The sequence below is a fragment of the Salvia miltiorrhiza genome, chromosome 3 (assembly GCF_028751815.1).
Source record: "Salvia miltiorrhiza cultivar Shanhuang (shh) chromosome 3, IMPLAD_Smil_shh, whole genome shotgun sequence".
NCBI classification, from domain to species: domain Eukaryota; kingdom Viridiplantae; phylum Streptophyta; class Magnoliopsida; order Lamiales; family Lamiaceae; genus Salvia; species Salvia miltiorrhiza.
Window position 1 is genome coordinate 59,816,417 of NC_080389.1, and position 25,841 is coordinate 59,842,257.

Sequence of the window (25,841 nt, forward strand, 5' to 3'; positions counted from 1 at the left end):
ATATGCGTTCATATGTAATGTGTGAAGGGTTGATTATTTTTGTAGGCTACACTCACGGGTAATTTTGCGGGTGAATTGACGACAATCCTACACTGTGATGGTTTCCGGACATTTTGACCTAATCCGAATCTTTCACAGTGCAGATGGCCGTCGGTCCACTCTGGCAGAATCACCCGTAAGTATAGTTCTACAACAATTTATAATTAGAGAAAGAGAGAGTTTTAGTAGAAGGGGTGAAGAGGAATCCAAAAGATGGTAATGCTGCTCAGATTTTGCTGCTATTTAAAGAAGCAATTGATATGGGCTTCACAGAGGCATGCTGCTGCTGCAGAGGTTTTTACCAATCACCCATCTCTCTCTCTCTCTCCATTAAATTCATTTACAGAGGTTGCTTGAAGTAGAGAATGGGGGTAGGCGGGAGGTCATTTAATTTTCATTAAATGCATTCAATATGCATGGACACCTAACACAATATCATCAATTTTTCTTTATTACTATTTCTGAGGATCGATTGTAGAAATAGATGATCTTTAATAAAAAAAAAAAGTACCCATTTGAAGATAATACAAGCTTTAAGAAATTGATTAAATAGTATATGTTAGTGGAATAAATATCTTACTTTTATTGTGAGTAGGTTGTGTGTGATACATACACTAACCAAAAAAGGAAATGAAGTATAAATTTTTGATTGATATGGATATGGTGTTAGTAGAATATATATATATATATATATATATATATATATATATATATATATATATTTTAAAGAATAATCAATAGTGATTCTTTATTTCCATTCCTGTGATGATTCGAACTTCCAACCAAAGTGTCTTATTAATTAATTTACTAATTAAGTTGCGCTTTATTGTCGTGTTAATTAGTAGATTGAATTGAGCAGAGTGTTGTGTAGGTTGATGCATGCGACAATCTGGAGTAATTGTTTACAACATTTTACAAGATGTATTTTTGCGGGAAAGACTAATCAAATTGTCTTTTTAATTTAAATCGCCATTTTACATCTCGACTTATATTTAAATACTCCCTCCGTCCTATGAAGCATGAAACACTTCTTTTCGGTACGGGAATTAAGAAATTGGTATTTTGTGTGTTAAGTGTGGTAGGTGATCAAAAAGTGAAAATGTTAATAAAGGATAATTTTTTTACCATTTCTAAAAACGTGTCATGTTTCGTGGGACAGACCAAAAAGAAAATTGTGTCATGCTTCGTGGGACGGAGGGAGTACGATATTAAAAGTGACTGCACTCATTATTTAGGCTAGATTTGTTAAACACAAATCCGATTTAAGATTATTTGGTTACATTTCTAGAAGTACTATTATTGCATATCAAAAGGCCCAATCACAAACATTTGTTAAACACAACCGCATATTTACTAATTCTTGTCTTTTTCTTTTTTGAAAGACCCCCAATCACAAATATTTAAACACCAATCATAAGGGGATTGGATTAAAATATGATATCTATTTCTCAAAGAATGCAAAACACACAACCTCATTTCTATACGCAAACGCTCACTTCTTCTAAAATTCTAGATGAACTATATATTTAATTAATATACAATCTGTTTGCGAAAATTCGTTAATCCAATCATACAACCTCCAACACCTAATCCCCACCTCATATGTCATATCTAGGTCCAATTTCCTCGCACAATCAATGAGTTGGTATAATACATCCATATATATAATAATTTATTACCGAAGCGAATTCAAAGGCCAAATGCATGCATTAAATAGATACTTCATCCATCTCTAAAAATTATGCATTTATTTTCATTTTAATATGTCCTCTAAATATAAGCATTTTTTTTGGGACACTAACTCACATAGAAATACATAATTTGAATAATTTTATCCTTATAATTTACATTTAGTTACTTATAATCAACTTAACAAAACCACAACCATTTCTCTACTATCAACTTAACTGCAAGAGAAGAGTAATTTACAAAGAGCCTAACTAGTGAAGATTGACGCACCTACACATGTTTGTTCCCATGGTTGTTCTCTGAACTGAAGATTTCTGCACCCGGTGATGCTCGTGGATATTGCTTGAGCTCGTTGAGTATCGACTCCCCTCCATCAGCAATGCTGCCGGCATGGGGTGTGATTGCCATTTCCTCCAGTGCTGTAGCTGATGCTAATAGATATTTCACGAATTCCATCTCAGCTTCGATCCCAGAGAACAGCTGCATCTTCACGGTTTTCAGATGAGCCAGGGACTCCGAACTTGTTTGTGACCTCAAGAAGTCTGCCACAGCATCCACCACGTCGAAGGTGAAAGCCTGTATCATCGAGCAAAATCATCTAGTTAATCCTCTTCTCAAATGGATATATAGTATAGATTTTGGGAAGAGAGAATTTGGATGTTGCAACTTACGGTGATTTTAAGGCGTTGCAAATTGGGGCAGCTTCTGATGAAACAGATGGCACATGAAGACTCCTGAATCTTCTCAAAATACATATCAGAAAGGTGGAGATTCTTCAGTGTATTCAAAGAGATGGGCAGTCTGTTTGGCGCATCGTGCTCGACAAGATCCTGCATATGCATGAGATAGATGTCAAATAACCAAACTGGAATTGCATAAACCAGTAATACTTCAAACTTGAACAACTTTTTCTTACCTCTAATGCATAAGCTTGTAACTGCAGGTCCTCGAGGGCGGGCAAACAGCTGAGGGATCTCACTAAATCTAAGGAAAAGGAGTTCCCCCGTTTAAATTCCATGGATGAAAAGGTTAGTTTGATATCTTTCAGAGCAGGGCAGTTCTTGAAAGAAACCGACTTGAACACCCCGTTGAACTCAAAGTATTTCAACTTGGGGCCGGTTAACTCCAGGCAATCGAAGCTGGTGCAATGAATCAGTCTCAGTCTTTCAACTGCAGGGCACGAAGCAATGAAAGTTGTGAATGATTCGGGCACAAGGACAACGCTCTGCAGCTCAAGGTTCACGAGTTTGCTGAATCCCTTGAACCCCGGGACAGGATCAAATACGCAGTTGTAGAGCCTCAAGTTTTTCAGATGTTGGAAAGTAAGCAGATGCGAACTCAACCTGTGCGCCTCTCCTCTCGACACGTGGAGAGTCAGTTCTTGCAGAGTGTTATTCGGCAGCAGACGAACCCATTGGTCAATATCAGGATTGCTCTTGAGATCAGGCACTTGAAGACCAAATTTTAGCAAGGGGCCCTTGTGGAGTTTCAATATTTGGTAAATCAGGGACTCCAGTTTGTGGCCTCCCAGAAACATTTGATCGAACCAGAAATCAAACACGATATCCGGGCATGAGGCCCATTTGTACCTCCATTCTCTCGACAAAATGCTAGTCCTCACCACATCTCGAAGAGGCAAACATCCAAGAATGTTCTCAATTATGTTATTGGGCAGATTGGTCAGCAAATCAGCATCAGTTCTTAGACAACTCTTCATCCTGATAAAAACTGGAACATAAATCAAGAAAAGAGTAGTTCATCAGACTAGCTCAAACACAACAGAGAATTGCCAACCAATCAAATGTTGAGTTTTCCAAGAAGAGGTAATCTTACAACTACATGACATTCAGCAAAAAATCCCTTAAGCTATAGAGAGAGACAATCATTTGCTGCAGAAGTAAACACAAAACTGACCACATGAATGCTTACTGTATGTTAACCAAGAAAAAGGTAGGTTCAACTAACCATTACTTAATCTCAAAGGGCAAAACGTTGCTTTAACCTTTCAGATTGACAAGACACATAAGATAAAAAAAAAAAAATCTTACAGTAAGTAAGACTAATACATCATTCAACTAACCAGGAAAAAAATATTCAAGCATTTTAATTTTTCTTGCCCATAGTATGCTCTCTTGTTTTATTTACCTGGGCGCTACTAAAAAAATTTAAACTTTCTTTTCTTGATCGTCACTCATCCTTTGAAGTTTGAAATTTTCAACTTCAGTTGAGTGTAATACTAATACACAACAAGGGAGGGGTCACATTTATGTAATTTAATGTAGCATCATTACCGAATTACCCAGTGCTGCTCATAGTGGCGAACAATTTTTATTTTATTTTTACCGGATACCACACAAGAATGTCTGCTGCTTTTCGATCAAATATGAGCCGCTTATATTAAACAAAGCTATTACGGCAATCACTAGTTTAAAGAGAATGATAGTAAGTCAACCGACTTAACACGTGCCACACCGCCATTTCCGACATCTCCACACGCTTCAACGCACACCGGTCGGCCGGGGACCGGCTTACCATTTCTAAACACCAAATTCACGTTTAATTGTTCCATTTTTCAGGTATAGGCTGGAGATGCATCTAATTATTTTCTCTACCAGGATAAAAGCATAATTTCTCTGGCGAAAAAGCAGGATAATTCACTCTTCAAACTCTCAAAATTCATAAAACAGCAACAAGTCACAACAATTGAATCACATAAGATCTAATTTTTCCTTGATCGCAACAACGAGAAAGACCAAAATTCCAGAAATCAATTCAACTTACCTATCGGATCAATTTCTGCGCCGGATTGGATTGAGCAGGAGCAGCTGAATTGGGTAAAATGGGCGAGAAAAACAAAGATGGAAGTTCGTATGAGAGAGTAAATTACCGATTTTTGAGGTGCGGAAATACGTAGAAGAAATTGGAGATAACCAAATGCAAACCCCACCCACTGTTAATTATACAAGCCAAGAAACCCAATCTATGTGGGACCCATCTTCAATAATTAATTTGTGAAAAAACAAATGGGTGCTCTTGGTCAGATGTTGATAAGATCGAACTATATACTATACTTGTCCATTATTTTGTTGATTTATATCTGACGTGGACCTACCTGCCCTCTAATATTGCACCATTATTGTAGGTTATTGGTTAATTAGTTAATTAGGTTAATTATTACTAATGTTTCCAGAAGGTCGGAGGGGGGTAAAGGGGAAATATTTTTGCTGATTTTCTATTTTAAAATTATACTACTACTAGTATTTAATTTTTTAAATCGAACGGTCAAAATTTCATTATTGAATACTAAAAAGCTAAGAAGTATTGAACACTCATTTGTTCGAGAATAAAGTTTCGGCTAAGGAAATAAAACAAAATAAGCATGATTAAGAGCACAATAGCTAGATTTTCATTAATAGAAACTGAAAAGCTAAGACGTATTGAACACTCATTTGTTAGAGAATAAAGTTTCGGCGAAGGAAATAAGTAAAACAAAATAAGCATGATTAAGAGCACAATAGCTAGAGCCGACAAAATAAGCATGATTAAGAGCACAATAGCTAGAGCCGATGAAACTTTGCTCCAGTGACAAAACTCAGACACTCAAATAAAATATTCTTATTTATGAGAGATATTAAGTTTAATCCCGCCTGCATGCGGTGATGTTTTTCCACTTTAGGTGGTGTTGTATTCTCGTCTACGTGTGGTGTTGTATTGTTTAGTGTTGAGTCTCACATGCAGGACGTTTTATCGCCTGCGTGCGGTGATGTTTTCCCACCGTTTGGGTGGCGATGAAGTTCCGCCTGCATGCGGGTTGCATAATTAATTATATTCAAATATCTCTTGTAATTAAAAAAAAAAGGACAATAGCTAGAAAACGTCACTTGTAGTCATAGTATATGTACTCGACATATGTTCGCTATTTATTTGGGATGATGTAATTAATTAGTATGATACTTAATTAATTGGTTTAAATTCGTGGCATAAAGTATTTTACGTGGGCACAGACATTCCTAACAATATGATCACTAGACAAATTCATTGAAAATAATTATTAGGAGATGTAATCTTTTGAGAAAATTGTTATTCAACGATATTGAGGATGAAACTGAAAAGAGATAAATAATTTAAGTAAATGGAAAACTTAATTAATGTAGAAATTATAGTGTAGATCTTTTGCTTGCTTTTATCACTTTACGTTAGATAAAGTTGAGTAAATTTCTGATACTTTAAAATCATCTATCGTGTTCCTTCATCTCATTCGTCGTTTATGAAAAATAATTATTATTAAGTGTTATTCATTAAGATCTTCAAATCGGGCAACTGAATCAAGCATGCCTTTGTTTGTTTATGGGAAAAGGCAAATGAAAAGCGACCAATTTCATTTATAAAAGCATATAGTATATTTTTTTAGTAAAAGAATATTTCATAATTAATTGTGTGATTATGTATGCATGCAGTTGTCTTTCTCAAATAACAACATACCAAATGTTTGTATAGTCTTTTGAGGTGGCCTGACTTTATCGATACAATTATGTGCAAACTAGTGGCGAAAATAATATATTAGTGCTCTTCTCATTTGGCAGAAGAAACTAAATATAGTATTTATAATAAACATTGTTATACATAAATTTATTGTTTAGTTGCGTAAAAGGTCAGTATCACCTCTTTACAACATGGAAATTTTCAATGCAATGAGAGCTGAGTAACCTTTCATCTTTCTTTTAGTTTCATGATTTATCCACGAATTATTTGATGTAATTAATTTGATCGTTCCTAACACGAAATTAAAAATTGCTAACTCTAAATGCATGCACATTGTATAAAAGGGAAAAAAATCCTCAATTATTCGTATAATGAATCTTTATTTCGAATTAATGATTATTTTACTATATACAATGGTAAAACATCAATCATCAGACGTTGTTGTAATACATCGTGAAGAAAAAATATTAATTACTACTATGTATTCAATTCGTTATTCGTGTGTTCGATTAAAAGATTTTATAGATAAATACCCATTCAATTTTTATTTTTATTTCGCTTGCAAGTAGTGTACTAATGACATATCCAGAGACGGATCTAGAGGCCGGGTAGCCTCGGCGGTCGCCCAGTCAATTTTTTTTTTTATTACCTATATATACGTATATATTTTGATGAAATCTCGGCGGTTGTCCGGTCTGTTTTCTTTACTAAAAATTCATTAAAAACATCCGATGAAATCTCGCCTGATCCTAATTAAATTCTTAGATCCATCCCTGGACATATCCATAAAATTAATACAATAAGGATAAATCAAGCCCTACAAAAAAAATTATATTAGTCACATGAGGCTTGATAGCTAATATCTGTGTCATAAAAATTAGTGGTGTTTAAAAGTGTAACTATTAGTGATTAGCTACATCATCAAATGTTATTAATTTTTGTGATACATATAATAGCTATCAAGCCTCATATCACTAGTGGATTTTTTTTTTTTTTTTTGTAGTGAAGTTTTTTGATCTCTCGATTAATTTAAATTATAAAAAGAAACATAATTAAATAATTTAGAGATAAATCCATAATTTTTACCTTTTGACATCTACTTAATTAAAACCTTAATTACCCTTGGTCAAAAAATAACCTTAATTACCCAATTGAGCATAATAACAACCCTAATTATCTTTCTTTTTTTTTTTTAAACGGAACAACCTTAATTATCCTTAAAAATATTCATTTTTTCCAAATACATATTGGGGTCGTGAATGCCAGCCAAACCGCAAGAACTGTAAAATTGCAACCTTAGAAGCCAACAAACTACAGCTAATACTAGGAGAGAAGAAGCAACGTGGCAGCGAAAGAGACTCGTTTCCTCAAAAAAATTAATTCCTCTACCGTGGGCCGACGTGGTCTCGTCGATGCTCTACCGTACAATCAGTGCACGCAGATTGTATTTAATTTCGAAAGTCCACTTTCCTTAATTAAATTGTTCTAATTAAAGATTATTGATTTTATTAATATTAATCCACCGAATAAAATTAATATACGTTGCCATAATTTAATTTAATTGTACAGGTGTCCTGGAACACCGCATGAACATGGAACTATTTTAAATCAATCATATTGGAATCCCTAACTATAGATAAGTCTATGTTATTATCCTTCATTTTGTACATATAAAAAGCAAAGATTAAGATAACTTGGCCAAAATATTAATCGTATTATTATCTATTTGGTTGCCTGCGGTCTTGGGGGATATGTTATTTAATTATGGGTAAAGGTGCAGATTAGTCCCTAAAGTAGACCCCCCTAGAGCGTTTAGCCCCCCACACTCGACTTTGGTGCAAATACCTCCCATATAGTACATAAAAAATATGCAACTTAACCCACGAAGAAAACGGACGTCTAACACCGTTTCCTTGAATTTTTTTTATTTTTTTCTTTTATTTTGTAGTGGGTCCCACCACCACCTCCATTCCTCCTCCGACCACCACCACCACCACCGCCTGCAAAAAATCAGTTGCGAATTTAGGGTTCTCGATCAAAATCAGCAGCTGTATATTATCTCGCATACTGCAATCGAATTGAGCTTTGAGTAAATAAGTTGTTAAACCCTCGAGATTAGAAGCTAAAATTCACTGCAAATCAATGACCGCCGCCGCCGCCGGCAACAACGGCACAGCCGCAAGTAAATCTCTGAAATCGCCGAAGCAGAAGGAGCTGCAGGGGCTGCTATTAGACCGGTACGACGTCGGAAAGGTCATCGGCCACGGGACCTTCGCGAAGGTGTACCACGCGAGGAACGTGAAGACAGGTGAGGGCGTGGCGATAAAGGTCACCGACAAGGAGAAGATCTTGAAAGTCGGTCTAATGGCGCAAATCAAGCGCGAGATCTCGATCCTGCGGCGCGTCCGCCACCCAAACATCGTGCAATTGTTCGAGGTGATGGCGACCAAGTCAAAGATCTTCTTCGTGATGGAGTTCGTCAAGGGCGGCGAGCTCTTCAGCAAGGTGGCCAAGGGCCGCCTCAAGGAGGAGGTGGCGCGGAAGTACTTCCAGCAGCTGATCTCCGCGGTGGCGTTCTACCACGCCCGCGGCGTCTACCACCGCGATTTGAAGCCGGAGAACATCCTCCTCGATGAGGACGACAACCTCAAGGTCTCCGACTTCGGATTGAGCGCGATTCCTGAGCAGGTGGTGGTGGTGGTGGTGGTCGGAGGAGGAATGGAGGTGGTGGTGGTGGTGGTGGTCGGAGGAGGAATGGAGGTGGTGGTGGGACCCACTACAAAATAAAAGAAAAAAATAAAAAAAATTCAAGGAAACGGTGTTAGACGTCCGTTTTCTTCGTGGGTTAAGTTGCATATTTTTTATGTACTATAGGGGAGGTATTTGCACCAAAGTCGAGTGTGGGGGGCTAAACGCTCTAGGGGGGTCTACTTTAGGGACTAATCTGCACCTTTACCCTTTAATTATTTTATTTAAAAAAGAAACACTAAAATGGTAGATACTGATCACTAATTTCTTAGCAACAAATTACTGCAACTAACACGGTGCAATTGTAGCACAAATTGGTAACCAAGTATCGTATCCACAGGGACTGACACAACGAAACTACTTTAGCTATCTCCTAAACAGACTAAAACAGTAGACAGGCAAACGAAAGTAGAGATTGATTTACTTAAAACTAAAACGCAAATATAACAATAATTAAAATCACGTAGGAAATATCAAATATAAAAGACAACTGATCCTAGGGTAGTAAATTCATTAACTAAATCTATGCAATAAATCTATTAATCCTATGTACCAGTTTAATCCAGTTATGATGAGAGATCACTTAATTAATCAATCACTCTCGCTAGAGCAGCAACGATCGTAGATTAGTAAATTCTCTATCTCCGTTAGGTCTCAAGAAAATCTACTAACTCCCAATAGCTCCTAAGAATAGCTTCCTATGATCCATCTATCTCCGCTAGGTCTCAAGGTTAAAATCATATCATACATTCCTGAATCCGCTAAACAGTTATCTCCGCTAGGTCTCAAACCGAATAGCTAAACATGCAAACTATTGATCAGATAATTCACAAGAAAATAAGCACCAGGAATTATGAATCATAAACTGGAAGGCACAAAGGTATTAACAAATAAATCACATAAATTCAATCAACTATTTACAAACCCTAGAATCAGCTAAACGAAACTAGCCGGACATATTGAAATAAAACATAAACATAATTAAAAGAAAGCAATTGTAAAAACTGAATTATATAAAAACTGAATAAAAACAATTGTAGCGACTTGAATCTTCAATCTTGATCCAAGCCTTGAAAACTAGAAAACAATAAAATTCTAAAGCTATAAAACTGAAATATGAATGCTAGGGTTCAGGGGTGTCCTTCAATAGGTCAAAAGAAGACCTATTTATAGTTTTCAGATTTCCTTTGGATCAACATGGAAGTTGTCATGCAAAGTAGAATTCTAAAGGTAATAGAATCGTGTGAAATAGGGCAACTCTCCAGCTGGACGCGCGCTCCGGAAAATACTCCCACTCTTGCTGAATTCGCAGCTCTCGCCAGAGGAACGGATGTCACCCGGGAAACGGGTCGCGCCAGAGAAATAACGATTTCTCTGGCCTCGCCAGAGGAACGGCGATTTCTCTGGCTTCTCGATTCCACTGTAATGGACTTTGCGATTCCGCTGTAATGGCTTCTCTCCCCACTTGCCTCTTGATTTCGCTGACTCCAGAGAAATGGTGATTTCTCTGACTCCAAAGAAATGGTGATTTCTCTGGCGCTTGTTTGCTCTGGTGAGTTGATTTCTCTGACTCCAGAGGAATGGTGATTTCTCTGCTCTGGAGATGTCGGTTCCTCTGCTCTGGATACCAGAACACCTAGAAAACGCCAAATTCATCCACAATTCTCCAAAACTGCATTCTTCCATCTCGAAAGCCTAAATCTCCTGCAAAGCATAAAATACACCATAAACGCACCAAATTCCAGAAGATTATCTTAAAATACGCACAAACAAACCCTTAAAAATAGAGTAAATTAAGCATAAATCAACTCCCCCACACTTAGCCTTTTGCTTGTCCTCAAGCAAAATCTATATGAATCCTAGGAAGAGATTGATTTCAACAATGTTCATTTCCAACCAAACATTCACAAAGTCAATTCAACACTTTACAATCAACATACATCTCTCGGTCATGCAAGTAACTCAAAGTTTAAGAAGCAACAAAAGAGTAATGCAAGTAATTCGTTCAGACCCAATTCTCCGCTAGAAGTGAATTCCCTAATGTGATCGCCTTTATAATCAATATCACCAATTTTTACACTTTGTGTGCTTGAGATTTCGACAGTTGAGCCATAATTCATGAAATAAAACCATTTGGATGTAATCCAAAGTCTTTTCACGTGGTTTCCCATGCTCATAGTTAGACTAGAGGAGCAGAGACTCAGAGCTATCACATTTCAGAACAGGCCAGATGTTTCAGAGCTGGCAATTTTTGAAGTTGGCAATTCGTCCAACTTTTTTCATATTTCACAGATAAGATACGATCGTAGGCAATCACAATGACAACACTCCTTCTAGCATCTACCGGACAAATCACATCTTACTAACTTACAAAAGTGTTGCAACAAAACTCATAATTCTTTGCACAAACAAGAAACATATATCAAAAGTAAAACAAGAATATCCTCCATTCATTCACAAACCCCGAAATGCACATCGAAAACCATCTTCTCTTCCACAAATTCATAAAAATTAGCCAGATTCGAGACCAAAAACTAAGCATAGGCAAATCAATTTCGCCCAATTTTTTGAAAAAATATAAGCAACAAAACACCACTCCCCCACACTTAAAGCATGCTATGTCCTCAGGGCATCAAAGAAATACGAAGAGTGTAGAAAACGTCCCTGATTATCGGCAATGAAAAGCTGAACCATCGTGAGAGGTGGCGAAAAGGTTTGTGGCCTTGGGCAGAATAAAGAGTGGCTGCGCTGGACAGGTGCAGCGAAGAGAGTGGCTGCGCTGGACAGGTGCAGCGTGGAAAAGTGCAGCGAAGAGAGTGGCTGCGCTGGACAGGTGCATCGTGGAAAAGTGCAGCGAAGAGAGTGGTTGCGCTGGAACATGAAGACCACCAGAAATCTGGCAGAGAAACACCTGCCCCAAACTAAACAAAGAAACAAAGAGAAACAAAACGAAACTGAAAGAAAGGAAAACAAAACAAAAACGATTGGGTTACCTCCCAACAAGTGCTTAATTTAACGTCTAGAGCTCGACGATACCTCATGATCTCAATGAACATCAAACATAGCGGGCGTGACAGAACGCTTTACACGAACAGAGGTAGAATACCCATGCGCATCAGCTGCGTAAAAGACGACGCTTCCATTCGGCACATCTATCATAGCTCTTCCCGTAGCTAAGAATGATCGACCAAGAATCAACGGCGGATTTGCATCTTCAGGAATATCGAGGACCAAGAAATCCGTAGGGAAGACGAGCTTGTCAACCTTCACAAAGATGTCTTCAAGCTTTCCTCTCGGCTTCACTCTTGATCTATCCGCCATTTGAATCTCCATCGAGGTCGGCTTGAGATCTCCAATTCCCAACCGCTTGAAAACAGAGATGGGCATCACATTGACACTAGCCCCTAAATCGCAAAGAGCCTCGGGAAAGAGCTCTCCTCCAATCTCGCACTCAATGGTGAAGCTACCCGGATCTTTCTTCTTCGAAAGTAGCGTCATTGGCAGCTCAGTGCACACAGCTTTCGCCTGCGAGATTTTCTTATCCTCATCCTCCATCTTCTTGGTGTGAACAACTGCCTTTTCTTCTTTATCATTGGCAGAGGAATGGATGTTGGTAGAGAAATGGCTAATTTCTCTGCTCTGGCTGTTGAGCACTGAGCTTCGCTTCGCTGCTTTGATATCTTGAGGCTGTGCTCGTCGGTCTGATTCTTCAAGTAGCCTCTCTAGCTCATCCACTATGCGTTTATGCTCTGTCTCCTCGGGATTGGCAATTTTTTTTCTCATTCTTGCAATGGGGGATCTCCAGCTTGATTTCCTTGACATCCTTGCCGTCCCTCTGCTCTGGCCGATCCCGCTGCTCTGCAGAGGAATGGTGATTCCTCTGCTCTGTATGATTCCGTTGCTCTGTCCCGCTTCTCAATTGAATTGCATTACACTTTTTGCTCGGCTTCTCAGCACATTGCTCTTCAAGCACTTCCCTCTTCATCAGACTATGGGGGAATGGAGCTTTTGGGATGTACTCCCTAAGTGGAATAGGAGATTTGTATGGTTCCTCACTTGGTTGTTCGTTCTCCTTGCTCATCCTCCTGTCTTTTGGAGACAGAGTGCCATCGAAAATAGCATTGCATTGGCCCTTTGGATTGACAGTAGTGTTGGTCGGGAGTTGGCTCGACTTGTGCTGCGCAGCTGCTTGGTTGGCTATCTGACCAATTTGAGTATCCAACATCTGCACTTTCTTGGAGAGTGCTGAAAAATTATTTTCTATGTTACCCACTTGAGACTCCAAGTTAGTCATCCTTGAATTAACAGTTGTCTTCATGCTAGACATCTCTGTTAACATCTGCTGCATCATATCCTCCAGTGATACTTTCTTCGGCTCATTTATAACTCCTCCGCTAGATACAGAGAATCCAGGTGGAGGCTGCAAAGCATTGCTCGGATTTCCGTAAGAAAGGTTAGGATGCGGACGTGCTCCTGGCTGGAACTGCTGCTGACCCTGCTGAAATTGTTGACCTCTGCTATATACTCCTTGCTGACCTCGATTCAACTCACTGATCTTAGTAGTCAGCTCTGCCAGCTGCGTAGCCATCGCTGCCTGCTGAGTAACCATCGCTGCCATAGGATCAGAACTGGACGCAGCTGCAACCTTATTCAATTGCACTCTCTCTGATGGCCATTGAAAACTCGTAGCAGCTGTTATGAATAGTAATAAGTATCCCACATTGGTTTAGTGTTCCTAGTTGTGATAGTTCTCTTACATATAAATATGTACTCTCATCTCCAATATAAATATACCTTCCTACTTCTTCAATATGTTTTATATCTTTATTCTCTACATGGTATCAGAGCATGTTAGATACCTGATAATTTTTTCTACTGTACGTATTTATGAATAGTACTGTACGTATTTATGAATAGTACTGTACGTATTTATGAATAGTTTTTTTTTTCTATTCCTATAAGTATGCTCTGTGGTTGCAGCATTGTCTGATCTTCCACATCAGAAAATTTTTTCTTCTTTGTTTTCCTTCATATCTCCGGCTGGCACTACTATTGCTGCTCGGGTCTCCCCGTCGCACAGCCTCCCTCTCTAGCTTTTGTTCTCAGCCAACGCTGCTGTCTATTCTCTATATAGGGTTTGAGTTTTCTAATCCTTTTACATCATGTCTGATTCAAAATCCGCTGCCCTAGGAACCACCATAAAATTGAATGGTTCCAATTATCTTCTCTGGTCTCGTGCCTTTCTATTGTTCTTAGGCTCTCAGAAAAAGAAAACACATGTTCTAAGTGATCCAGTTGCTTCTACGGATCTCAAATATGATGCCTGGAGTGCCGACGATTGTGCTGTCATGACTTGGCTTTTGAATAGTCTTGAAGACTCGGTTAGTAAGAATATCATGTTCTTAGAAACTGCTAAGGCCATGTGGGATACATTGCGGCAGATGTATTCCAATGACAAGAACGTATCTCGTGTCTTCGAGTTATATGAGAAACTTTTCTCTCATACTCAGTCTGGCCAAACAGTTAATGACTATTTCTCTACACTCAAGGGACTTGCTGATGAAATTCTTGTTTATCATCCACTATCCTGTTCTGTCACTCAGCGGGCCACACAGTGGGAAGAGTTCATGGTTGCCAAATTCTTATCAGGTTTGGATGCTGATCTCCGACCAGTTCGTGACAGCCTGTTATCAAGTGATAATGTTCCATCATTATCCAATGCCTTATCTCGTGTGTTGCGGGTTTCCACTGGTCGTACCGATGATGCTACTTCACCTAATTCTTCTGCCATGGCTGCTCGCGGTCAGAATTCTCATGTTAGTACTTCTTTTTCGCCCTCCAGCCAGGCTGTTCAGAATCAAAATTATGCTCACGGTCAAAATTCTTACGGTGGTCGTGGTCGTGGCCGTAGTGGTGAACGAGGTCGTGGCCGAGGTCGCGGTTCTGATCGTTATTGTGAGTATTGCCACCGAACCAACCACACGTCTGAAAATTGTTGGAAAACCTTTGGCAAACCAGGTCGGGCTCATACAGTTGTTCCTGATCCTCAGTCTTCCTCCAGTGATGATACGGTCTCGCTCTCACGGGCTCAATACGACAAACTGATCCAATCCATCAATTTGTCATCTGGTACTGCTCCATCTACTAGTGCAGCCTCTCCTATAGTTGCTTCTGCAGGTGCGTTTTCCGTGTCTCATGGTAAGTCTTGGTTGGTAGATTCTGGAGCCTCTGTCCATATTACTGGTACTAAATCTCTTTTGACATCTTTTACTCCTTCATCCTTACCTTCTGTCCGTGTCGCTGATGGCACCTATTCTTTGGTGACGGGGAGTGGTGTTGTCCGTCCTACTCCTCAATTAACTCTTGACAATGTCATGTTTGCTTCTAAATTTCCCGTTAGCTTATTATCGGTTAGTCAACTTACCAAAACTCACAATTGTTCTGTCACTTTTTTTCCTACCTTTGTTACCTTTCAGGATCTGCAGACGAAGAGGACGATTGGTGGAGGACATGAGCGTGACGGGGTTTACTACTTGGATTCTGGTATTCCTGCACCTTCGCGTGCTCTCTCTGCCACCGTGACTCCATATCAGTGGCATTGTCGCCTTGGTCATCCGTCGCCGTCTAGTCTTCGCAGTTTAATTCCTACTTCGTCTGTTGAATTTCAATGTGAGTCTTGTGAGTTGGGCAAACACCATCGCACATCTTTTCCTTCTAGAATTGATAAACGTAGTTCTTTTGCTTTTGAGCTTGTTCATTGTGATGTTTGGGGTCAGAGTCGAGTTGAGTCTAGAGGGGGTTTCAGATATTTTATGGTCTTGGTTGATGATTATTCGCGTATAACATGGGTGTATTTGCTCAAACAGAGAACTGGAGTCTCTGCTATACTAAGCTCTTTTTATCATGAAATAAAAACTCAGTATTCTGTCAATTTGCGTATTCTTCGCACTGATAATGCTCTTGAATTCACTCAAAAATCTATTTCATCTTTTTGTGATTCTCGTGGCATAATTCATCAAACTTCCTGCTCACATACTTCCCAACAAAATGGAGTTGCAGAACGAAAACACCGTCATATTTTAGATGTTGCTCGTACTCTTATGTCTCATATGCGGGTTCCTAAGTGGTTATGGGGTGATGCTGTTCTTACGGCATGTTTTCTCATTAATAGAATGCCTTCTAGTGTGCTTCATGGAGATATTCCTTTTTCGTATCTTCATCCTGACAAACCTCTTTACCCCGTCCCTCCTCGAATTTTTGGGTGTGTTTGTTTTGTTCATAATCTAAGTCCTGGGTTAGATAAGTTATCTCCTCGTTCTATTAAGTATGTTTTTCTCGGGTATTCTAGAACACAAAAAGGGTATAGATGTCTTGACCCTCTTACCAAACGTCACTATGTCTGTGCCGATGTCACCTTCTTTGAATCTCTTCCATTTTTTCCTCATACTAGCACTACGTCTCCAAATAAGTTACACTCTGCTCCTTTGCCTATACCGGCGATAGTTTCTCCTCCTACTCAACCCTTACAAGTGTATACCCGTCGTCCTCGTCCCGCAACAGTTACAGAAACTGTTGCTGAACCGGCCTCATGTTCTCCACCCGAGTTATCTTCTTCTGCAGATTCTGAGGATGACCAACCTGCCAACACAGATGACTTACCTATCGCTATACGCAAAGGTAAACGTACTTGTACCACTCGCCATCCAATGTCTCTCTATGTCTCTTTTGCCTGTTTGAGTCTTTCTTTTCGGTCTTTTGCTCTTTCCCTTTTCTCTACAGTTATTCCAACCTCTTACCTTGAGGCACTCAAACATCCGCATTGGAAGGCTGCTATGGATGAGGAGATGTGTGCCCTTTTATCTCGTGGCACTTGGGTTCTAGCAACTGCTCCTGTTTCTGCTGTTATTGTTTCTTGTCGTTGGGTGTTCACTATCAAGTTTCTTGCTGATGGTACCATTGATCGGTACAAAGCCCGCCTTGTAGCAAAAGGTTTTACACAGACTTATGGTGTGGATTACTTTGAGACATTCTCTCCCACCGCTCGCTTGAACTCCATTCGCATCTTGTTCTCCTTGGCTGTTAATCTTTCTTGGCCTATGTATCAGCTTGATGCCTTGATGTGAAGAATGCTTTTCTCTATGGCGATATATCTCCAACTGTTTATATGGAGCAACCTCCCGGGTATGTTGCTCAGGGGGAGGATTCTACTAAGGTGTGTTGTCTTAAGAAGGCTATTTATGGTCTTAAGCAAAGTCCGAAGGCATGGTTTGACAAGTTTAGTAGTGTTCTCAGCAAAATTGGGTTTAAGCAATGCAAGTCTGACCACTCTGTTTTTGTGCGCCATCAAGCCTCTGGAATTGTCATTCTCGTTGTCTATGTCGATGACATCCTTATATCTGGGAGTGATGTACAAGGAATTGCTGATACAAAGACATACTTGCAAGAACAATTCGTTATTAAGGATTTGGGACGTCCCAAGTACTTCTTGGGAATTGAAATTGCTCACAGCAAGTATGGAATTTCTTTGTCTCAGCAGAAGTATGCTACTGATTTACTTAAAGAAACCGGGTTGTTGGGAACGAAGCCGGTTGATACTCCTATGGATATTGACCCGAATGTCTGGGATGAGAGTGAAGATTTCTTGGAGGACAAAGCTAAGTACAGACGTCTTGTTGGGAAACTTATCTATTTGACAGTGACACGGCCTGATATTTCTTTTGCGGTTGGTTTGGTTAGTCGTTTCTTGGATAAGCCTAAACAAGTTCATTGGGAAGCTGCTATTCGAATTCTTCGATATATCAAGAAATCTCCGGGAAAAGGATTGTTTTTTAAAAAAAAATGGTCATCTAAAAATTGAAGGGTACTCTGATGCTGATTATGCTGGCTCTAAAATTGATCGAAAATCGACATCTGGATACTGTACTTACTTGGGTGGAAATTTGATAACTTGGAGGAGCAAGAAACAACAAACAGTTGCTAGATCTTCAGCCGAGGCTGAGTATAGAGCTATGGCTCATACTGCAACTGAGATGATTGGTGTGAAGAATCTGCTTGGGGAATTAGGATTCACTTTCAATGAACCGTTACCCATGCACTGTGATAACCAAGCAGCTATTTACATTGCTAACAATCCAGTTTTTCATGAACGGACTAAACATATTGAGGTTGACTGCCATTTCATTCGTGAGTGTGTATTGAACCAAACTATTTCTACTCCGTTCACTTCTTCGTCAGATCAAATTGCTGATATCTTCACTAAACCGTTGGGAGGCAAGCGTTTCTCTGAGTTGTGTATCAAGCTGGATATGATTAACATATATGCTCCAGCCATACTCTCAATGATGCTCCATGCTTCAGAACTACTTTTCTGGAGTAGAGATCCACCTGCAGCTGTATCCATGTGCATCCTTGTACGCTCCCTGCAGGCATTGTAGAACATTATCACAAGCGTGCCTTCATCAAATCCATGGTTTGGGCACTTTCTGAGCTTCTCCTGATACCTCTCCCAAGTCTCCGCTAGCTTTTCTCCATCGTACTGCTGAAACTGCACGATGTCCATCTTCAGTTTCAACGTAAGTCCAGGCGGATGAAACTTGCGTAGAAATGCATGAGCCAAATCCTCCCACACGATATTCTCTCCCAGCTGCAGCGTATGATACCACGACTTCGCCTTATCCCGCAGTGAGAAGGGAAAAAGACGAAGACGGATAATGTCGTCAGGGACACCATTCATCTTCACCGTGCTACACAGCTCCAGGAAATGCGCCAGGTGCGCATTAGGGTCTTCAATCGCTTGTCCACCATATTGGCTCTGTTGGACCATCGTGATCAAACCCGTTTTCAGCTCAAAGTTATTTACGTTCACTCGTGGGGGCTCCTGGTACACATACTGCGGAATGAACGCTTCATTTATGGCCGGTTGTTTCTGAGCTTCTCTCGTCTCATGTTCATCAGTCAGCTTCTTCAATTGCTCTTGCAGAGCTCGCATTTGAATTTGGATTTGCTCAGGAGTAGCCATCGTATCTTGCTCAACTTGATTCTGCTGCTTCTTAAGATTGCGCAAAGTCTTGTCGATTTCAGGGTCAAACTCAAAAATCTAGTGTTCATGCGCACCCTACAAAACCACACTAAAAAAAATATAACAAAAAAAAACAAATAAAAGTCTGAAGTACTATAAAGTCCTATCGGAAATATTAAAGAAACTTCTAATCAGTCCCCGGCAACGGCGCCAAAAAAGTTGATCACTAATTTCTTAGCAACAAATTACCGCAACTAACACGGTGCAATTGTAGCACAAATTGGTAACCAAGTATCGTATCCACAGGGACTGACACAACGAAACTACTTTAGCTATCTCCTAAACAGACTAAAACAGTAGACAAGCAAACGAAAGTAGAGATTGATTTACTTAAAACTAAAACGCAAATATAACAATAATTAAAATCACGTAGGAAATATCAAATATAAAAGACAACTGATCCTAGGGTAGTAAATTCATTAACTAAATCTATGCAATAAATCTATTAATCCTATGTACCAGTTTAATCCAGTTATGATGAGAGATCACTTAATTAATCAATCACTCTCGCTAGAGCAGCAACGATCGTAGATTAGTAAATTCTCTATCTCCGTTAGGTCTCAAGAAAATCTACTAACTCCCAATAGCTCCTAAGAATAGCTTCCTATGATCCATCTATCTCCGCTAGGTCTCAAGGTTAAAATCATATCATACATTCTTGAATCCGCTAAACAGTTATCTCCGCTAGGTCTCAAACCGAATAGCTAAACATGCAAACTATTGATCAGATAATTCACAAGAAAATAAGCACCAGGAATTATGAATCATAAACTGGAAGGCACAAAGGTATTAACAAATAAATCACATAAATTCAATCAACTATTTACAAACCCTAGAATCAGCTAAACGAAACTAGCCGGACATATTGAAATAAAACATAAACATAATTAAAAAGAAAGCAATTGTAAAAACTGAATTATATAAAAACCGAATAAAAACAATTGTAGCGACTTGAATCTTCAATCTTGATCCAAGCCTTGAAAACTAGAAAACAATAAAATTCTAAAGCTATAAAACTGAAATATGAATGCTAGGGTTCAGGGGTGTCCTTCAATAGGTCAAAAGAAGACCTATTTATAGTTTTCAGATTTCCTTTGGATCAACATGGAAGTTGTCATGCAAAGTAGAATTCTAAAGGTAATAGAATCGTGTGAAATAGGGCAACTCTCCAGCTGGACGCGCGCTCCGGAAAATACTCCCACTCTTGCTGAATTCGCAGCTCTCGCCAGAGGAACGGATGTCACCCGGGAAACGGGTCGCGCCAGAGAAATAACGATTTCTCTGACTCCAGAGAAATGGTGATTTCTCTGGCCTCGTCAGAGGAACGGCGATTTTTCTGGCTTCTCGATTCCGCTGTAATGGACTTTGCGATTCCGCTGTAATGGCTTCTCTCCCCACTGGCCTCTTGATTTCGCTGACTCTAGAGAAATGGTGATTTCTCTGACTCTCTGGCGCTTCTTTGCTCTGGTGAGTTGATTTCTCTGACTCCAGAGGAATGGTGATTTCTCTGCTCTGGAGATGTCGGTTCATCTGCTCTGGATACCAGAACACCTAGAAAACGCCAAATTCATCCACAATTCTCCAAAACTGCATTCTTCCATTTCGAAAACCTAAATCTCCTGCAAAGCATAAAATACACCATAAACGCACCAAATTCCAGAAGATTATCTTAAAATACGCACAAACAAACCCTTAAAAATAGAGTAAATTAAGCATAAATCAGATACTAATTAAACTGATCTGCATATGTAGATAGTGGTCTCAGGTTGAATAGATTGACTGGCGGGAAAATATATTAATATTGATTAAAATTAAGGAATTAGTTGAAAACTTATGGAACAACAAATTAAACGAATTCCGGGCAGACTAATTAATCTGTTTAAAAATCAAAATTGAATTTCAATTTTTGCAGTTGCGGTCAATGGATAAGTTGACTTCCAATAAATAGAAAAACGAACATTCAAAATTCGTTTGATTTCCTGCTTAGTGCTTCCATGTGCTCTCAAGAATTCTTTCTCTTTTTCTTGGTTTGTCTTTTTTTTCTCTTCTTTTTTTTCCTAATAAAAGCCGCATTTTAATAAGTTTGTTTGATTTGCAAAAATTATTTGTACCCTATAATCATAAAATTAATTACTCCCTCCGTCTCACTGTATTTGTGACTCTTTCTATTTTGAGCGTTCTACTATAAATGAGACTCTTTCCTTTTTGGGTAAAAGTTTTTCCCTTTAAACACATTTTCACTTTTTCACCTACACACAAAATACATCTTTCTTAATTCCGTGCCAAAAAAAAAGGTCTCACTTTCAGTGGGACGAAGAGAGTAACTTTTTTAGATGCTCCAAATGTACAGTTGAAAAAACTTGTAAAAATGATCATATACTCTCTCCGTCTACGAAAAAACTTCCTAGGAGAAAGTAACACGAGTTTTAAGACTTTTTTTTTTTGAGAAATTAAGAAAAAGGTTGTTAATTAAGTGTACTAAAAGTGGATAAAATGTTGTTGAGTGTAGTGAGAATGGTGAAAATGTATTTTAATTAGTATTGAGAGTGATGAAAATATAAAAGATAAGGATAACTGAGATATTTATAAGTTATGGGGTATACTCCAAAAATAGGTAGAAAATTCTTTTATGAATGTACCAAAAGAAAAAAATAGAAAATTCTTTTGTGAACGGAGATAGTATTTTTTAAAAAAAAACGTTAGCTGCTAGTGTTCCTATTTTTTCTATCGGTACACTTTTTGTAACAGCTTAACTCCAGAGTTGACGGTTGTCCTCATAGACCAACACGAGTCTTTTTTAACATGTTTTGTCCTCGTTCGCACGCTCCCTGAGAAACTTCCCAAGGGGTCACCCATCCTAGAATTGCTCCAATCCAAGCACGCTTAACTTTGGAGTTTCTTCCACGTGGGCACCAAAAAAGAAGATGCATCTTGTTAGTATGAGTAGCACCAATCAAATCCTTTAAGCTCTCCTCGAATATGTTATCCCATTCCAACATATTCTTGGAATCCCTCTCGTTCGAGTGTGTTTCGGTTCATCCTTGTGCCCCTCTGCTTGGAAGTCTTAATCGAAGCTGTTCTTTGTTCGTACCTCTTTTGCACCAGCAATCACTCCGCACTTCGTCCCCTGGCGTCACACTTTTGTCGCAAGGATAACTAGAAAATCAGGATAATAAATTTATTTTATTTAAATATGAAAGATATTAGTGAATAAAAACACATACAACCTTCACATTAAAATTGATTATTAGTCTTTTAGTAAAACTAGTGAATTCAAAATAACATGAAGTCATGTGCGTAAAAGGCCCTTGGTCGCGGCGACCACGATACACACTTTTAATTATTTATGTGGTAAACGTTATTTGCATTTATCAAGTCTATATGTTATCTTAATTAATTAATTTGAACATTTAAGTTCAATATTAACTTAATTAGCCATCAATATCGTGGTCAGTTCATATGGAACCAACTTTTATTTTATTACAGACGTGTAAAATGGACCGCTTATTTGGAAATGAAAAATTCAAAGAAGATTACATAGCATTGCATTAAATAAATCAACACAAATTGTCAACACTAGTGATGCGTTGGAAAATTGGACATGGGGGCAATCAAAAAATTATTATAAGCGAAAAAAAGAAAGAACTAAATCGTGATTATTCGAACGTATGATTTGATTTGGTTGAACTTCAAATTGAATGTTGGATTTGATTTGTTGACGAAGAATGTTCTTAGAATATGTAAGAAAGCCTTCAAGATCTTGAACTTTATAATGTCAATGTGGAGGATTTTCAATTTGTTTCTTCATTGAATCAGCCATCAAACTTTTATTCGATAAGAATCGTTTTATGTTTTACTTTACAATTGGAAGATATATAAAAAAACATCATACTCAGATAGGGTATGTTCATTTATATATTTCTATGTGAAATTTTCATCTTTCTTTTTTAATCTTTTAGTTTTTATATATTTATTGTTAATATTTATTTTTTAATGTTTGAATTTTTTTGTTGAGACTAATAACAATTAAAGTAGTAAAATATATTTGAATGTTTACACATTTTATAAATTTAAATGAGTCGAGTAATTAGTGGGTACTACTATAAACTAATTGGAAACGTGAAACGTGAATGAGTAGTAAAATAAAACAACATGAATTAGTCGTGTATGAGCTTGTATGCTTGGGCCTTAAGTTTTAATATTTTATTATTTATAAAAATTTTAAAAATTATTTGCTTTGTGAATTTTGTAATTTTATTAAGACATACTAATTATTATTACAATTTTTATTTGATAATATGATAAATTTAAACATGTGCTAGAATGATATGAATTTAGGATGAGAACATCTAGTAAAATCTCTTATAATTATTATTATATAGGTTTAGGATGTGGAAAAGTATTAAAAAACTATTTTAATAGAGTAATAGGAGGAGTACGAGTATATAATTTGTAAAATGTTTCGGATAGCTAAACGATAATAGAAGGAGTACAGAGTACATGTTTGGCACGAGTTAGAAAAGTAAATATTTTTAATCAATTTTGAGGCTAGTAGGAATATATATAATTTTTTAATATGTGAATTTTATTTCTTTTAATCTTAAAATTTAGTACAACACCAAAATTTTAAGTAGTATTTATCGATTGGCGAACTTATATAAAAGAATACACATAATATATATTTACAACAATACTCCCTCTGTTTTTTAAGTGACCTGTTGAGAAAAAATTCGTGTTCCTTTTTAAGTATTCTATTTCAGAATTTGAGAATAAAAGAATAACAAAGTTCCTATTTACCTTTCAAAAAAAAAAAAACAAAGTTCGTATTTTATCCCGTTTCTTTAATGCTATCATAACTTAGCAATTAAATTTTGAAAATAATACATATGGGCATAAGAGTAATATTTCATACTTTCTTGGTATGTTTAATTTTAATGAGATAGATAAGATTAATATGATTGAAGGTGTGATTAAATAATCCATTCAATTTTTGGATGATAAATAATAATCACTCAATTGAATGATTAGATGCGAGCCGGATTATCAATCACAGACCCAATCATGTAAATTAAACACTTGATTAAGGTGGATTATTTTACCAATCATGCCTTATCACTCAAACCAAACGCCTCCAAAAAAGACAGAGAGAATATTTCATTTTCATATTTTTTAATCTTCATCAATTGAAGAATTATTATGCTCACAAAAAAAATTGAAGAATTATTATAAAAAAAATAAATAATATAAAGATTTTATGACAGGACAGTTGAACTCATTAATTACATGTATAGAAGCTTTTATGAGTGGCAGTTGAACTCATCTTACAAAAACGAATCGGGAGCGGTTGATGGTCTCTTCCACCAGCATCCATATTTAATGTTAATTGATTGTTTTGCAACAATTTTTATTACTATATTATTTAATTTTCTTGAAACATAATGAAAATTTGTACCAAAATATAAATATAAATATAAATATAAATATAGACAAATATTGAAATAATTGCATATTTGGTATTATCTAAATACCATATGCTATCAGCCGTTCATTGCTCAAATAACACCTAAAACGATGATCAATCGTCACAAAATACGATATTAAAATTTAATGTATTCTCATTTTTAGTGAAATAATCAATCATTATGAAATTAGATCCCAATATATTCCACGAATTTCTAACTATAGATATCCCAATCGTTATAAAACTAGAGCATAGTGCATTCTAGGGGTTATTAAGCGTAGATAGCCCACATTTTGCAGCAAAACAAATCTTGTTGGGCTACTTTCAGGCTATGATTAATTTCAGCAAAAAAAAAAAAAGAAGCTATTGTAGCATAGCATTAATAAATGTGTATTAAATAATTATGCCTTGGGGCCCATAATCCAAATCCAGATCCAAAACGGTGGCGCCTTCAATTCCACATTCATGCCTTCAATTAGCATGAACCATATTACATTAAATATAAGATACGGATAACTAGCAAATAGTCTCCTATCATATAATTTCATGACATATTTATCCAGAACCGATCACCTACCCACCGTGGGCAAGAATAATATGCCCACCAATGATATGACAATGTTAATTAGAGTAAGATAATTTTAATTAGAGTAAGATTTATTAATTCTCCTTCCTAATTAACATTGCCACATCAGTGGTGGGCACGTTATTCTTGCCCACGGTGGGTAGGTGATCGGTTCTGCATATTTATCTTCTCATATTTTAATCTTAGACTATTAACTCCTCAACATTTCATACGGAGTGCAAAATTCCCCTTATTCCCAACGGACACTTTACTCTGTCCGAGATGTTTCATTTTCTTTTTTATTTTCTATTTATCAAGTGGGCCCCACTCAATCTTTGTAGAAGCAGACACGTTCCGCCTTTAGTTTTATTGCTTCATTCAGTTCTATTTTTTTCATCGGGTTTCACTGAACTTTGTTACGGGGTAGAGAGAGGAAGGTAGGACGAGAGAGAGAGAGAGGCAGAGATGGGTCGGGGAGTAATGATTGGTGGTGGCGCTCCTCCGCAGCGCGGCGGGTGGTTTTGGAGGCCATTTCGTTTTTGGATACACAAATATGATGAGAGGTTTTTGTAGAAGAGTTTGTTTGCTTTTTGGGGAAGAATATATAAGTGAATTTATATGGAGGAGTAGGACATTAATTGTTTGTATTAATATCTATATGCTATTGCATCAAGTGAATTAACGACACACACCATATATACCATGCGTGTACCGTTGCAATATAAATTAAGTGAGTTATAAAGGTGCATATATGCATATGCAAGTTCATGTTACGTTGT

At 37.7% G+C, this 25,841-nt stretch overlaps 4 protein-coding genes across 6 annotated transcripts in view; 3 read left to right on the forward strand and 1 right to left on the reverse strand.

Annotated features, from left to right (window-relative positions):
* Positions 1 to 25,841, forward strand: part of LOC131014951 (60S ribosomal protein L38-like) — a 70,154-nt gene that overhangs the window by 12,133 nt on the left and 32,180 nt on the right. The gene's annotated exons all lie outside the window — the stretch shown is intronic.
* Positions 1,771 to 4,693, reverse strand: LOC131014917 (F-box/FBD/LRR-repeat protein At1g13570-like). 2 transcript variants are annotated; one of them, XM_057943083.1, is made up of 4 exons: positions 4,510 to 4,693; positions 2,645 to 3,456; positions 2,400 to 2,558; positions 1,771 to 2,304 (listed from the first exon to the last, which is right to left on the reverse strand). In XM_057943083.1, the coding sequence occupies exons 2-4, from the start codon at positions 3,443 to 3,445 to the stop codon at positions 1,999 to 2,001; spliced, it is 1,266 nt and encodes a 421-aa protein (XP_057799066.1). In that variant the 5' UTR covers positions 3,446 to 3,456; positions 4,510 to 4,693; the 3' UTR covers positions 1,771 to 1,998. The 2 variants fall into 2 exon arrangements, with proteins under 2 accessions (XP_057799066.1, XP_057799065.1); XM_057943082.1 differs by lacking the exon at positions 4,510 to 4,693 and adding an exon at positions 3,562 to 3,808.
* Positions 8,214 to 9,153, forward strand: LOC131014943 (CBL-interacting serine/threonine-protein kinase 12-like). Its single transcript, XM_057943124.1, has one exon. It carries the CDS (start codon positions 8,353 to 8,355, stop codon positions 8,995 to 8,997), a length of 645 nt encoding a protein of 214 aa, XP_057799107.1. The 5' UTR covers positions 8,214 to 8,352; the 3' UTR covers positions 8,998 to 9,153.
* On the forward strand, positions 13,700 to 15,797 carry LOC131014928 (uncharacterized). Of its 2 annotated transcripts, none has more exons than XM_057943107.1 (2): positions 13,700 to 15,156; positions 15,435 to 15,797. In XM_057943107.1, exons 1-2 carry the CDS (start codon positions 14,121 to 14,123, stop codon positions 15,470 to 15,472), a joined length of 1,074 nt encoding a protein of 357 aa, XP_057799090.1. In that variant the 5' UTR covers positions 13,700 to 14,120; the 3' UTR covers positions 15,473 to 15,797. The 2 variants fall into 2 exon arrangements, with proteins under 2 accessions (XP_057799090.1, XP_057799091.1); XM_057943108.1 differs by having other exon boundaries at positions 13,700 to 15,135.

Coding starts and splice junctions, on each gene's coding strand:
- LOC131014917 (XM_057943082.1), bottom strand. Junction 2,559..2,644: donor TACAAGCTTATGCATTAGAG/GTAAGAAAAAGT, acceptor ATGCATATGCAG/GATCTTGTCGAGCACGATGC. Junction 2,305..2,399: donor TGCAACGCCTTAAAATCACC/GTAAGTTGCAAC, acceptor TCGATGATACAG/GCTTTCACCTTCGACGTGGT.
- LOC131014928 (XM_057943107.1), top strand. CDS start 14,121: ATGTCTGATTCAAAATCCGCTGCCCTAGGAACCACCATAAAATTGAAT. Junction 15,157..15,434: donor TGCGTTTTCCGTGTCTCATG/GTAAGTCTTGGT, acceptor GTTACCTTTCAG/GATCTGCAGACGAAGAGGAC.
- LOC131014943 (XM_057943124.1), top strand. CDS start 8,353: ATGACCGCCGCCGCCGCCGGCAACAACGGCACAGCCGCAAGTAAATCT.